General features: G+C 35.0%; 2 protein-coding genes across 2 annotated transcripts; one reads left to right on the plus strand and one right to left on the minus strand.

The window, feature by feature from the left end:
- Positions 1–328: 328 nt before the first annotated feature.
- On the minus strand, positions 329–5637 carry LOC114714171 (uncharacterized protein At1g32220, chloroplastic). Its single transcript, XM_028898879.1, has 7 exons — positions 5470–5637; positions 4485–4578; positions 4286–4374; positions 3564–3619; positions 2488–2634; positions 1323–1448; positions 329–870 (listed from the first exon to the last, which is right to left on the minus strand). The coding sequence occupies exons 1-7, from the start codon at positions 5562–5564 to the stop codon at positions 590–592; spliced, it is 888 nt and encodes a 295-aa protein (XP_028754712.1). The 5' UTR covers positions 5565–5637; the 3' UTR covers positions 329–589.
- A 3580-nt stretch (positions 5638–9217) lies between these two features.
- On the plus strand, positions 9218–11555 carry LOC114714136 (dolichyl-diphosphooligosaccharide--protein glycosyltransferase subunit DAD1). Its single transcript, XM_028898837.1, has 5 exons — positions 9218–9401; positions 9488–9535; positions 10748–10835; positions 11005–11048; positions 11171–11555. The coding sequence occupies exons 1-5, from the start codon at positions 9318–9320 to the stop codon at positions 11252–11254; spliced, it is 348 nt and encodes a 115-aa protein (XP_028754670.1). The 5' UTR covers positions 9218–9317; the 3' UTR covers positions 11255–11555.
- The last annotated feature ends 1865 nt before the right edge of the window (positions 11556–13420 follow it).

Consider the following 13420-nt stretch of genomic DNA (forward strand, 5'->3'; position numbering starts at 1 on the left):
TCTTTTTCTTTTTTTGGGGTGGGGGGAATGAATTCATCATATGTTGGAGCCCGAACGGAACGCGCCCAGATCATTTTGTGAACAACTAGAAATTACTTCAGCGATACTGTCCTAACGTATTAGAATCGAGAGAAGCCTTTTTCAACAAGCTTCTGATCTCTCAAGGTTGTATTATTAGTATTTTAATAAATTGTATTGTTTTTCACTGCTCGTATGCTCGTCTGGGTTAATACAGCACGCAAGCACTAGAAATGGGATAATCATATCCCAAACCGGCAAACACAGACCCAAAAAAAAGAAAGAAAGAAAGAAAGAAAACGATGCCAGCTTTTTCCAAAGAGTCTTAGAAAGTTGTACACAAACATGGATCTTCACATAAATTCTTAGACATTATATAATATGTATATAACAGATAGAAGTCAATCTGTAGTGTTGTACACGTGAAACTCTCATTAGATTATGATACTGTTACTATATCATAGCAAAGTTTGAACGAGAGAATTAAAAAATTGCCTCAATTTTCTTACCCCCTGTACGATGACTGCAGTACTCGGCCATATTGACCTCATTTCCTATTCCTGCATTAGGATCATACCCTCACTTTTTCTGCAGCCTCCTTGATCTGATCAATTGTGAAAATGCCAAATTCATCATCGTCCATGACAGCATTGACAACTGCTAGTGCAACATCATCAACACTAACGGGCGGGGCTAACAGCAGATCAGATGCAGGAAGAGAGTTTAAAGGTTTGGTGAAGTTCTCTATGGCTTTCAGAATTCTCTCTGCTGGCTCTCCCACCAAATCTAAAGGAATCTCAAAACCATCCACTCTTCTCTTCCCGTATATGAAAGCCGGTCTTAATACCACACCTGAAGAATGAAAATGCTGGGGTTCAAGGGAACTGTCAAGAATGCAGGTCAATGAAAAGCAATCCAGTTCATAGTTCATAAGATACGTGCTCAATATTTGATAGTTGATACAAATAGCAATAGGTTACATCTAGTGGTAGGTGCTTAATTACCCATGTTCGCTCAGCTTTATACCCATCAAAAACAAAAAACATGAAAGCCACACCTGGTTTCATAAGCATTTTCTTTTCTGGAAAATGTAAAATGCGCTGATATGCATTTTCAACATACAAACCACAATGATTTCGCTTCTGTTCTACTTCAGAAGCTATCAGATCTTCTAAGGAGGAAAATTCCTCACAGGGGTATCTGGGGTCCTTGTTTCCGAAATTCCCAACACCAAATTTTGTAATGCTGTGACATGGTAGGCATATTTCATGAAGTACGAGATTATAAAAGGCTAGAAGAATAACCTGAATTGGGGTACTTGGAGAGAACCTCAGACTCTGCTTTCCTCTTTCCAGTGAAGTACCCAGATGAGAGTAAAAATGAAGGTAAGTTGTAATCATGAACTGAGATTAAGATGAATTTGGGAATCCCTGCAAAGCAATAAATATATTTTAAGGGGAAAAAAAGGAGAGAATTAAGCATCCAATGCCTTCTGGCCCCACAGTCTAAGATGCATATTAAAACCTGCATAACAGCAGGTCTTTGTTCACCTCCAGGAAGAAGTGCTTTAACCAAAGCTGAAAACTTTTGTCAAGATTTTACGAGCAGAGCTTATTACCTGGCAAAAAACTATCAAAAAAGAGCATCTAGCCCCTAATTTTGGCTTTTATAAATAAAATTAGAAGATTTATGAAGACAAATTTTTTTATAAAAACGAAATCTGTCAACTGCATACAAAAGAATGCACCAGACCAGGCTTGGTTGACAATGGACTTGACACTTATAAAATAGGCAACCATTCCTTTGTGCTAAAATTCAGAGGAAGCAGCACAAGATGGTAGAAAGGGAGGGGGAAGGAGAAAAGGGGGCAAGGAGGCAAGGGTTGAGGGAGAGTCTGAACGTGGATTTAATAATCAATCAAAAGTTAAGCCCTAATACAATTACTAATGGGCAACAGTAAAAATGGAATACAGATAAAACAAAAGGACAATCAGAGCATGAATTTAAAATAAAAGCAATTGAAGTGCCGTTTTCTAGACTTTTATTTCCTAGGGTTCTCATTATTTTTCAAGCGCCTAAAATAATTCTTCCGTGGATTCCAATCACTTCCAATATTGAGCCTTAATTGATGCTTTATCCCTAATTTGCATATAATTTCCCAGTACCACAGTCGACATGTCACTTCTAATATTCTTTTCCCATACTTAACCACTTCTCATCCAGAAACATGGCCACATGCTAGTGCTTTTGTCTAAAATTAATTTGACAATGGCAGAGGCAGAGCCCACAGCTCTTTTTGACATTGCTTATAAACCAAAATGAGTAGCCCCATATCGGTTGTTCAAAAAGGCATGTTATACACATTGCTTTAAACGTTACAAGTCTATATGGAGCACAACAAATATGAACAAACAGCTAAGTACATATTATGAGAAAATTTAACAGCAAAATAAAATAGTGATTCCTCACCGTATTCCTTTGCAGCATTCACAGCAACAACATTAGCCTCACCATTGATCCTTTTCATCTGTTCCTCAGTACCAAAACCCCCAAGGGTTGAAACCACAGCAGTGGCTCCAACAAGTACTTCATCCCAGTTGACGTAAAAAACATCTCCTACAAGTATGAAGCATATCATTCAGAATTCCCACAGAAAACCAAAATGCACACAAACAGAGGTTGTGATGATAATTAAACAGTATCACAGTACTTGATATATGATACCGGATATCTCATAAATTGCAGTTCATACTATTCCTTTGCAGTTTTAATACTCGCAAAGTAGCCCAACTATCTGGTCAAAGGACCCAGTAAGAACTTGTTAAAAATTAGAGTCTTTCTCACTCTATCAGATCACACCAGGAGTGCCTGTCTTCAGGCTGATATACTTCACCACTTGCTAAGTTACTATAAATAGGCTAAGATTAACAATTACGAAATTATTTAGTCACATGTAAATGTACAAAACTCAGCAGAATATCTTAACTGAACCAAGGATGTTTCACTTTGGAGTCATTAGATGAATTCTATTGACAACTAGAAGACAACCACATTGGTGAAGGAAAATGCAAGAGACAAATATTTAAACACGAATCCATTAGGGAATAAAGTGGAGAGGAAAATTTGTCTGAGGAATTATTTGGTACTCTCTCCGGTCCTATATATAAGCTTCACTTTTAGAGATGTGCCTGATCCAAAATATAAGCTTCATTTTTTAGTTTGTCTAAGCATTTATTACTTTTTTTCCTATTTTGCCCTTCGTTGACTGTAGTTAATACTCTCTCTTTCTCATTAATATTACCCCCATATATTCTCTTTCATCATTTTTTAAACATTATTCGGTTATTTGAAGTTTATATATAGGACCGGAGGAAGTAATTATGAACAAATATTTTTTTATATTAAAATTTACATCATTTGTTCACTCCCCATCCCCACCCTAATCTTGATTTTCTTAGAATGTTTTCACAAAAAATATTGTTATTCATTGGAGGAAAAAAAATCATAATCAACAGCTTTTCGTCAGAAAACTACAGTTAACATGCCTGAAATCCAAGTAACCTGGTCTACCCAGTTGCTTGGATACGTAGGACGGCCTGACCTGTAACATTAAAAACCAGTTACAAATTTTATTTTACCAAAGCAAAGAGGAGAGTGTATGTGTTTGTGCGCATGTGTGTGTCCATACAGACATGCATGCATATAATTATATGTATGTATATGTAAAATGAACTGCATATGTAATGTTGGAAGTTTAAACTCTGCATATGCAATGTGAGCTCAACAGGTAGAAACGGGGCCAATTTGGTGCTTCAGTTGATGGCCTGTAGGAAAGAAGTCCAGGCATATCACGATGCTTTTAACTAATTTCCTTTGTGTTAACAGGGTTAATCCATAACAAGAACATAAAAAAAGAGATTCAAGGATCAAGCAGTGATGAATATGCTCATGGTACTAATCATCCATTTCTCACTGTAAGTATCACTCCCCTTAAAATGTATATAGGCATTTTACATTCTGAGGATATATTGATATTCACTCTTTCTAACCCTTCATAATGTCTCGTATTTAACTCCAGGTAAATTTTATATTCCCATCTGCTACATTTACTACACCTTGATTCTATCTATGTACTATGCATTCATAAACACAAAACATGGACACAAGAAAAGCAAGAGCCTCGAGAGCACGGGTGAAGGAAAGGGAGAGAAGGGAGAGACAGAAACAGATAAACACATGTAGCCAATCGGTTAAACAATTCACATACCTGCTTAGGCTGATGACCTCTATGCCCTTGGATACCGCTGCCTTGCATATGGCAGAACCAACAAATCCACTGCCTCCTAAGACGACAACCTACTAAGAAAAGCACTTAAGCAAGAATTATTTTGCCAAAGAAGTTCCAGAAATCAACTTTTTTTCTGTACTTCGAAATTATTTCAGGACAGTTAGATGGGTCCACATACCCGTTCACTTTTAATGTCAGCCGCAACATCTATAGGGGCAGAACTATAGTCATCCCTGATACCTGCCTCAGCATAACTGCTACTAACCGCAAACCTGCAGAAACAAATACATTGACTATTATATACGGATGCAAAATACAGAAATCTGGTCTGAGATCGCACTGCAGGCAAGATCTGAAAAGCAAGAAGAAAAACATATTGTTCAATCACTTTGTTAGATAGTTGGCATTGTAGATTAGTATCCTGATGCTGAGGCCACCTGATTCTAATGCAAAGTAATGCAATAAGCAACATGGGGTTCAAGAACAAAGAAATTCATATAGGAATAATGGGCTCTCTGCAGGATAATCCGGAATATATAGGTTACACGCACTCTAGAATGCGCAATACAAATGTGACGACTTTTAACACCAGGGCTTCTCTTCATTACGACCAGTCGGCCGTTTCTAGGCCAAGCTAAATAATTACAGGCTTGAAGCTTGTCAAATGAGTCGGTTCCGGAGAAAATAACTTCCTTAATGTCTAAAATAACATTACATACTCATCCTCCGCAGGCACAACCATGCAATTTCCCTCATTGTAGGGCCAAATTAATCTCCCAGCAATGGGAACAAGGGCCAGAAATGATGCCTCAAACTAGGACTACTGCTATAAACATTTATTCATTGATCAATAATATTATCACCAGGCCGAATTCGGAATCAGCTCTATCAATTGAAGAGTCTTTATATTAACATAATTATTAACCACAGCCAAATGGGAAAAAAAATCCGCTAATTCAGTGGCTCCACGTTCTAAAACACAATAAATAACGGGAAAAGAAACAACATCTATCAACGATTGCAAGCTTACTACTGACTTCATCAACCAAACACGCGAGAACGAAAGGAAATCAACATGCAAGGGAAAAGAAAAGGCAACAAAGCCTGAGAATACAGAACAGCGAGGTGCGTTAACATTGAATATGGTGAGAAGGATCGCTAACCGCCTCTTGAAATGCAAGGCCGGTCGAGCTGGAAAGAAAGCTCTTGTAGAAGTAGAAGAAGCAGAAATGGCCGGTAAAAACGAAAACGACGCCATTCAAGAGCTGAGGCTGATGTTCGATCCTGCTCTGAATTCACAAGTCCCCGAACATACCGATTCAGTGAAGCTCCTGGTTCCTAAAATAACATAATATTATTAATAATTTGTTCCCTCAGAATTCGTTTGGCTCAATTTTTTCCGCTCTAAATTGAATTCTATAAGAATTTTATAAATATAATTACATTTTCAAAGTTTTATTAACAAAAAGATTGCAAATATATATCAAATGATAAAAAAAGGGAAAATCACAAATAAAGACCCTCGAATTAGCAAAATCACTCTAGGTCACCTGAATATGCCAAATTACCATGAGGGACCCGGTCTCAAATTGTAATTATGAAATCATGGTCAAATTACCAAAATACCCCTCTTTAATTTTTTTTTTTTTAAAAGAAAGCCACTGCCTCACCGGAATCCAGCCACCGGTGCCGGAGCTCCGGTGGCCGCTTCCGGCCACTGTCGGCGGCCGGACGCCGGGGTCCGGCCGCCGGAGCTCCGGCTCCGGGGCCGCTTCCGGCGGCCTTCCTTTGTTTTTTTTTTTTGCAACTTTTTTTTTAAATAGTGGGGGAAGTGAGGTTGGGGGGATTTGATCCCCCAACCTAATACTTCCCAAAATAAGAAATGACCATTGAGCCAACAAATTTTTGTTAACATTATGATGAAAAAAAAAATTTAAGTTAACTCATTTACTCTTGTTCCAGGTGATAACAACAATACATTTGGAAATAACAAGTTCTGATTGTAAAATAACACGTCTGGAATAAAAATTTAACAATATGTTTTTTTTATAACAATAAATTTTGTTGCAGGTAATAACAACAATACATTTAAAAATAACAAGTTCTGATTATAAAATAACAAGTTTGGGATTAAAATTTAACAACACGTTTTTTTTATAACAATACACTTTGTTTCAAGTGATAACAACAATACATTTAAAAATAACAAGTTCTAATTATAAGATAATAAGTTTAGGATTAAAATTTAACAACACGTTTTTTTATAACAATTAATTATTTTATACTTTTAAAAAATAAATTATTTATAACTTATAAAAAATATTTTTAATATATTTATTTCTCTAAAAAATACTTTTTAATCTGTATATCTATACAACTCATTATAAATCAAACAACTTCTTATAAATTATAAAGTATTTATAATAAGGCATTTTTAATCTATTAATCATAGTATAAATTTTATATTATTTCATTTTTAAATATTAAAAATAGTTTTTATATTTAAAGAATAAAATAGTATTTTTAATTATAAATTAGAGATAAATTTCATTTATAAATTTAAGCAGTCAAAAAGTATTTTTAATCCACAATAAATTGTACTATTTATAATTTATAAGAATTAGTTTGATTTATAATAAGTTGTATAGATATATAGATTAAAATTTTAAAAAAAAATTAAAAAAGTGTGTTGCCATTTTCCCTAAATTTTATTTATAAATTTGAACAATAAAAAAGTATTTTTAATCTATAAAAAATTATACTTCAAGTTCTGATTATAAATTGGAGATAAAAATTATTTTTTTAGCAAATTAAATAGATTACAAGTACTTTTTATAAGTTATAAATAATTTATTTTCCAAAAGTATAAAATAATTAATTGTTATAAAAAAAAAGGTGCTATTGAATTTTAATTCCAGACTTGTTATTTTATAATCAGAACTTGTTATTTCTAAATGTATTGTTGTTTTCACCTGAAACAAAGTGTGTTGTTATAAAAAAATGTTGTTAAATTTTAATCCCAGACTTATTATCTTATAATTAGAACTTGTTATTTTTAAATGTATTGTTGTTATCACTTGAAACAAAGTGTATTGTTATAAAAAAAACGTGTTGTTAAATTTTAATCCCAAACTTGTTATTTTATAATCAGAACTTGTTATTTTTAAATGTATTGTTGTTATTACCTGCAACAAAATTTATTGTTATAAAAAAAACATATTGTTAAATTTTTATTCCAGACGTGTTATTTTACAATCAGAACTTGTTATTTCCAAATGTATTGTTGTTATCACCTGGAACAAGAGTAAATGAGTTAACTTATATTTTTTTTTCATCATAATGTTAACAAAAATTTGTTGGCTCAATGGTCATTCCTTATTTTGGGAAGCATTAGGTTGGGGGATCAAATCCCCCCAACCTCACTTTCCCCACTATTTAAAAAAAAAAAAAAAAAAACAAAGGAAGGCCGCCGGAAGCGGTCGCCGGCGCCGGAGCTCCGGTGACCGGACCCCGGCGTCCGGCCGCCGGTGGCCGGATTCCGGTGAGGCAGTGGCTTTCTTTTTAAAAAAAAAAAATTAAAGAGGGGTATTTTGGTAATTTGACCATGATTTCATAATTACAATTTGAGACCGGGTCCTTCATGGTAATTTGGCATATTCAGGTGACCATAGAGTGATTTTGCTAATTCGAGGGTCTTTATTTGTGATTTCCCCTAAAAAAAACCCACACCGTTCTTTCATCTTTTTAAGCTTTAATTGAATCGGCTTTTTAATTTAAAGTAATAGCAAATAGTTTTTCTTTCCAACCGTATGGTTATAGTAAATGTTTCTTTTTGGCCAGAAAATAAGTTATAGTAAATGTTTCTTTTTAGCCAGAAAATAAGGGCAAATATTTTTTGGCCAAATAAAAGCAAATAATTAGCATAGAAGAGGCCACATCCTATATAACGACCATTAAATGCAATTTATTCCTCGAAGTAATGAAGTTGGCTGGGCTCAGTTGATGAAGGGGAATAGCTTGTCTTTTGTAGTAGCGGTAGGTTGCTAGCTGAGCTCTGCCTTGGCTCTGATGGTAGTGTAACTCCTGTTTTAATGTAATGATATTTCAGTTCTTATTCCCAAAAAAAAACAAAAAGAAAAAAGGTTAGCTGAGCTCTACCCCTTATCAGTTTAGGTGGTTCTCTTATTTGGTGTCGGTCCAAAACTATTTCCTTAAATGCATTGGCACCTATCACTGAAATGAAAATTTGTTCCTGCTTTTCTACTTCTATGCATTATGTCTCAATATACTCTTTCAGTCTTAAATATAAGATCTTTTTTTGTTGTATAAATTACACTATAAAAAGAGTTATTTCCATTACAAAAGGGGTCTTATACTTGAAATTGGAGGAATATATCAAGAAACATGTTCTTTCTAATGATATCAAAATATACATTAAATTGATATTTTTCTGCATTTATCTCTATTAAAGAAAGAGTATTGATAAAAAAAAATATGCTATCCGTTTTCTCTCCCATATTTTTCAATTTTTTTAATTGTATTGAGTAGGAGTAAAATTGAAAAAAAAAATTATTAACTAATTACAAGTGACTTATACTGATGAACAAACTTTTCTTCCATAAGTGACTCGGAAATGAGTGGCATATATACACCACAAATAAAAAATAAATAAAAATTTATATTATTTGAGCATGCCTGACTTGAGGGTTGGCCCAAAAAACCAAAAAGGGCAAAACAAAACGAAAGACCCCCAACTCGAGACTCTCTACTGCAGACCCTTCACGTGTCTGGGCTAAATGTGGGCCAAGTTGGGACTGGATTTCCAACGTTGCTGGTGCCTTGAGTGTGAAAAGACGACGTTACCCCTAAGGTCCAGACGACGACTTTGCGAATCGTGTGACCTGGTTCGACCCAAAAGAGGTGAGGGCTCTGCAATCTTCATCATCGAGTGCCAATCGAGACCGGAGAAAGCATCCGTCTAGGAGCAGAGAAGAGTAGCGCCAGTTCGAGGATGGCGAGGTCAACTAGCAAGGATGCTCAAGACCTTCTTCGCGCTCTTTGGTCTGCTTATTCCGCCACTCCCACTAATCTCAAGGTTCTGTCCTCTCTCTCTCTCTTTCCCTGCCTTTGATTCCGCTCTCAAAATTCTAGATTTCTTATCCATTTCATTCGTTTCTACAGATCATTGATTTGTATGTCATGTTCGCAGTGTTCACGGCTTTGATCCAGGTACTTTCCGAGTCGCAGTGCATTTCAGTCTGTGCACCTCGCATTATTTCTAGATCTGTTCTCTTTTAATGTCTTTTATGTGTTTTAAATACGTGAAACGGCGAAATTGTGTTTGTTCTGACGTGAATTGTGTTGACCATTATTGCGCAGATGGCAGTGCGCTTAGATATTGATATTTTTGAACCGATCATTTTTCTTCTGATTCTGTTTTATGTCGTTCGAGATTTCAAGAGGTTAAATATAATAATAATGTTCGTTTTCAGTGAAAATTAAACCGAGCTCCTATGTCTGGCACATTTTAGGGCCGGTATGTTGCTAATGATACATGCTTTGTTGTCATTGTATTGCCAGTCAGATCGATAAAGCTTTTGCTTTTCTAATGATGTCTAGGTTCACATTTTTTTTTATTGAAATAAATTATGGTGAAATAAAAAGAACTTCGAGAATCAATTTACATTGCCTAAGTCTGCCGATGCCTTACCGCTAAATCTTCGCTGGGATTGGAGAAAGCTGATAGGGATATCTGTTTAATAGTATGGTTTGCTTTAACTCACTTTTTGGATTAGTATTGTACGTGAACTTGGATGTCAGGAATTTATACCACACACCAGTCAAGTTGAATTTTTTTATGTCAGAGCTGTGGTTTCCCGTATGATGCCCACCCCCTGAGTAGCTTTTGTTTTTAAATGAAATGAAAATTCAAAATTTAGTGCCTTTCACTTTGCTTTGGTGTTTGCTGTCGAAGTGTTGTAGGAAGGTGTGATTTCAGTTTCTTTGCAAAGTGCAAACAGTTCATAATTCATAGTTTGATTAATTTATGCATGTATTGAAATCTATGGGCGATATTCTCATCCCTCATTCTTTGTATACGAGACATGAGTTGTTGAAGTTGGCCCATGAGAATACAAATTTGGATTAAATTGTTATTATACACGTGGAAAGATAGCTAAAAAAACTTGATAGTCTTGTTGAATTACTGTTAAAGTAGAAACTGTATGCTTCCTGGGCACCGGGACACGTAACTGTGGAGATTGACATTAATTTCCTCGTGAGCTTCAGACGCTACTTTATATTTGTTGGCTTTACTCCTCATAAATAGCTTGTATAAATAAATAAGCAAGATTGATTAATTGTCATTGATAACTCGGGAACTGAGTTTGCTCCAGAGTTGACACTGCTGAAGCCTATTTTCTTACTTTGCTGTAAAAACAGGTAGTTTACATGGCTTTGGTGGGATCATTCCCATTTAACTCCTTCCTTTCAGGAGTCCTTTCTTGCATTGGGACCGCAGTTCTTGCTGGTAAGTGCCAATTGTCTAGTATTGATGTTCACACTAGCAAATTATGCCTATACGGTATACACTATACACTTATCTCTGAACACGGTGAGAATAAGTCATTTGTAGAGGTGTTGATTTGTTTGTTATTGCCTATTCTTCTAATTGTCGTTGTGTTTTCATTTGGGTTCAGTCTGTCTCCGGATCCAAGTAAACAAGGAGAACAAGGAATTCAAGGTAAAATTTCTGCTCTTTGCCATTCTCTTCTTTAACTTTATGGATCCTTCTCTGAGGTCATAAATTAGTGATATATTGTCACCGTGTTCCATATGTTGGCTTGTTCATATGGTGGATTGCAGGATCTCGCACCAGAGCGTGCATTCGCAGATTTTGTTCTCTGCAATTTGGTGCTCCATTTGGTGATCATGAACTTCCTCGGTTAAGTTGAGGCCGTAGCTTTTGTCATGTGCGATGAATCAATCACATGGATTATAAAAACCATAAGTAGCACACCTGCGTCTTGCCTATGTATTAGCCACAACACCCCCGCCCCAAAAAAAAAACGTTAACTTATCACTAGCTTTGAGTTGAGCATTCTTGCGGAGTTTTTTCAGCTATGCTATAAATTTTACATTGCGACCATTGAAATGAATTTTTGGAACAGCTTATTCGCTTTATTGTTGTAGTATAGTCTCACGTGTTTTTTTTTGGGGTCAAATAGTATAGTCTCACGTGTTAATCGTGTATGAGAGTTTACCCTTTCTGACTTTTGTCTTTTATAGTTTCGAGCCATGGATTTTAATTCCTCAAACTTTAATTTTTATATTGTAATAAGAATTTGGATTATTTTGTCGTTTGAGAGAGCCTAAAGCTTGTGAATCAAAATTACAGGGATTAAAACTAAAATAAAAACAAAATGTAAAAACTAAATATTCCTCTTTTTTTCCCCAAAAAAGAAGATGAAGCCCGAGGGGAGAAAGATGCGACTTTAGTACGCCTTGGCCCGTTGTCAATCGGAGGGGCGAGGTGAGGTTATGATGTCCTTATCCTGATCCAAATACTAAACGTGCCACCTTCTGAGTTGGGAGTAGATCACCAACCATCACCGCCTTGCATTGCTCCTTTTATTCTCCCACCCAATTCATCCTCCTTCGGAATTAATGAAATCTAACCAATATCGCACGCACCTTCAGAAAAATATCTGTAGATGGAAGAGGGGCGGTCTTTTTAAGCTTATATTTTACGTAAATTTGAAAAATAGTTAAAATTCTCTTTCTTCTGTAGAATTTTAAAATCATGAAAAGCAATTGGTTTGATTATATGGATGATAATAGGAGATCAGTTGGGGGGATGATATTGCTTCTTTTAGATTCCACACAAAGGTCGTCCTGATTATGGTTTTTTTTTTTTTCCGGTGAAGGAAGAGGCCTAAGGCCCAAAGAGACAAACAAACTCAATCCTCATCAATCCTGATTATGTTGGAACCAATTGATGAAATTTACAACAATTGCTACTATTCGCAAGTGTGTGAATAACTGAATATGCACGTAATTTTATTAGCTCAGGGTTGGTTTGATTTAATAGCTTTGCTTTGGGAATATTAATGGAAAAGTAATTTTTTTATACACTAATATGTATAGGGTGCTTATTATATTTTTCATTATTGCTGCATTTGCTAGTTATGGTTAGATATTTTCATTATTTTTATTCAAGTATGTAAAGAAAATTTCATTTTCAGTGTTTGCATTATATTTTCCTTGTATTTTTTTTTTGGGTTTTTGGAATAAAAGAGAATATAAGAAAAATAAACAGCAAGTATGAACATTGAGACTGCCTACGAAATTATAAGTATCAAATACTGCCAATTAACTCCCTCCTTTTCTTACCAAAAAAAAAAAACTCCCTCCTTTTAAAACGCAATTATTGTTGGGATTAAGTTATCTGCGTAAATTAAACGAAAACGTTCAAGTTCAACATTACAAGGCAATTTAAAAATTCAAGTTAATTTTGCAAGGCATGATAGAAAATGTTCCCATTTTGACTTTATATATATATATAGCTTGACAAGGTCAATATACTTAACGAACTAGATATTCTAATGAGAATAATTCTCTCGATTGAAAGAATCAATAGTTTAAATGAATATCCTGTATTATATAGCTTTCGTTTCAATAGGCCTTGTTTTTTTTTTTCTTTTTAATTGCTTGATATGTATGGCAAGCTCAACTTTTCATTCAAACGGGGAGTCTCATGATTCAGGTTGTTAGTTACAGCTTCCTAAATAAAAGTGCTAGAATCTGTTTTAAGAAAATGAAATAGAACAAAAGAAACGGATGAAAAGAACTGAAAGATTCATGAGTTAGCATGAACATAAGGCGATTAATATTGTAAAACTAAGATTAAAAAAAGGAAGAAAAAAAACTAAATTAACGATACCGTGGGTCTTGGGTACCAGAAATGAACATGCTATGAGTCTGTGCTAAGTGTTGTGAATCTTGTAGAGTTGTAGAGAATGCATGCTATTTTTTAGAGAAAATGTTGGTATTCTTGCCTTGTTGGTGTCTCTTAGGTTCTCCATTTTCACAGGCAAGGCAGTTAACTTCTTCAGT

The sequence above is a fragment of the Neltuma alba genome, unplaced genomic scaffold (genome assembly GCF_004799145.2).
Source record: "Neltuma alba isolate B1F8T4 unplaced genomic scaffold, ASM479914v2 tig00011487_pilon, whole genome shotgun sequence".
Classification (NCBI taxonomy): Eukaryota; Viridiplantae; Streptophyta; class Magnoliopsida; order Fabales; family Fabaceae; genus Neltuma; species Neltuma alba.

Excerpts from the sequence above, each read along its gene's own strand:
- LOC114714136 (XM_028898837.1), top strand. The coding sequence starts at position 9,318 with ATGGCGAGGTCAACTAGCAAGGATGCTCAAGACCTTCTTCGCGCTCTT. Across the intron at positions 10,836-11,004 it reads TGGGACCGCAGTTCTTGCTG|TCTGTCTCCGGATCCAAGTA; the intron begins GTAAGTGCCAAT and ends ATTTGGGTTCAG. Across the intron at positions 11,049-11,170 it reads AGGAGAACAAGGAATTCAAG|GATCTCGCACCAGAGCGTGC; the intron begins GTAAAATTTCTG and ends GGTGGATTGCAG.
- LOC114714171 (XM_028898879.1), bottom strand. The coding sequence starts at position 5,564 with ATGGCGTCGTTTTCGTTTTTACCGGCCATTTCTGCTTCTTCTACTTCT. Across the intron at positions 4,579-5,469 it reads GCCTTGCATTTCAAGAGGCG|GTTTGCGGTTAGTAGCAGTT; the intron begins GTTAGCGATCCT and ends TTGTTTCTGCAG. Across the intron at positions 1,449-2,487 it reads GAATGCTGCAAAGGAATACG|GGATTCCCAAATTCATCTTA; the intron begins GTGAGGAATCAC and ends ATTGCTTTGCAG.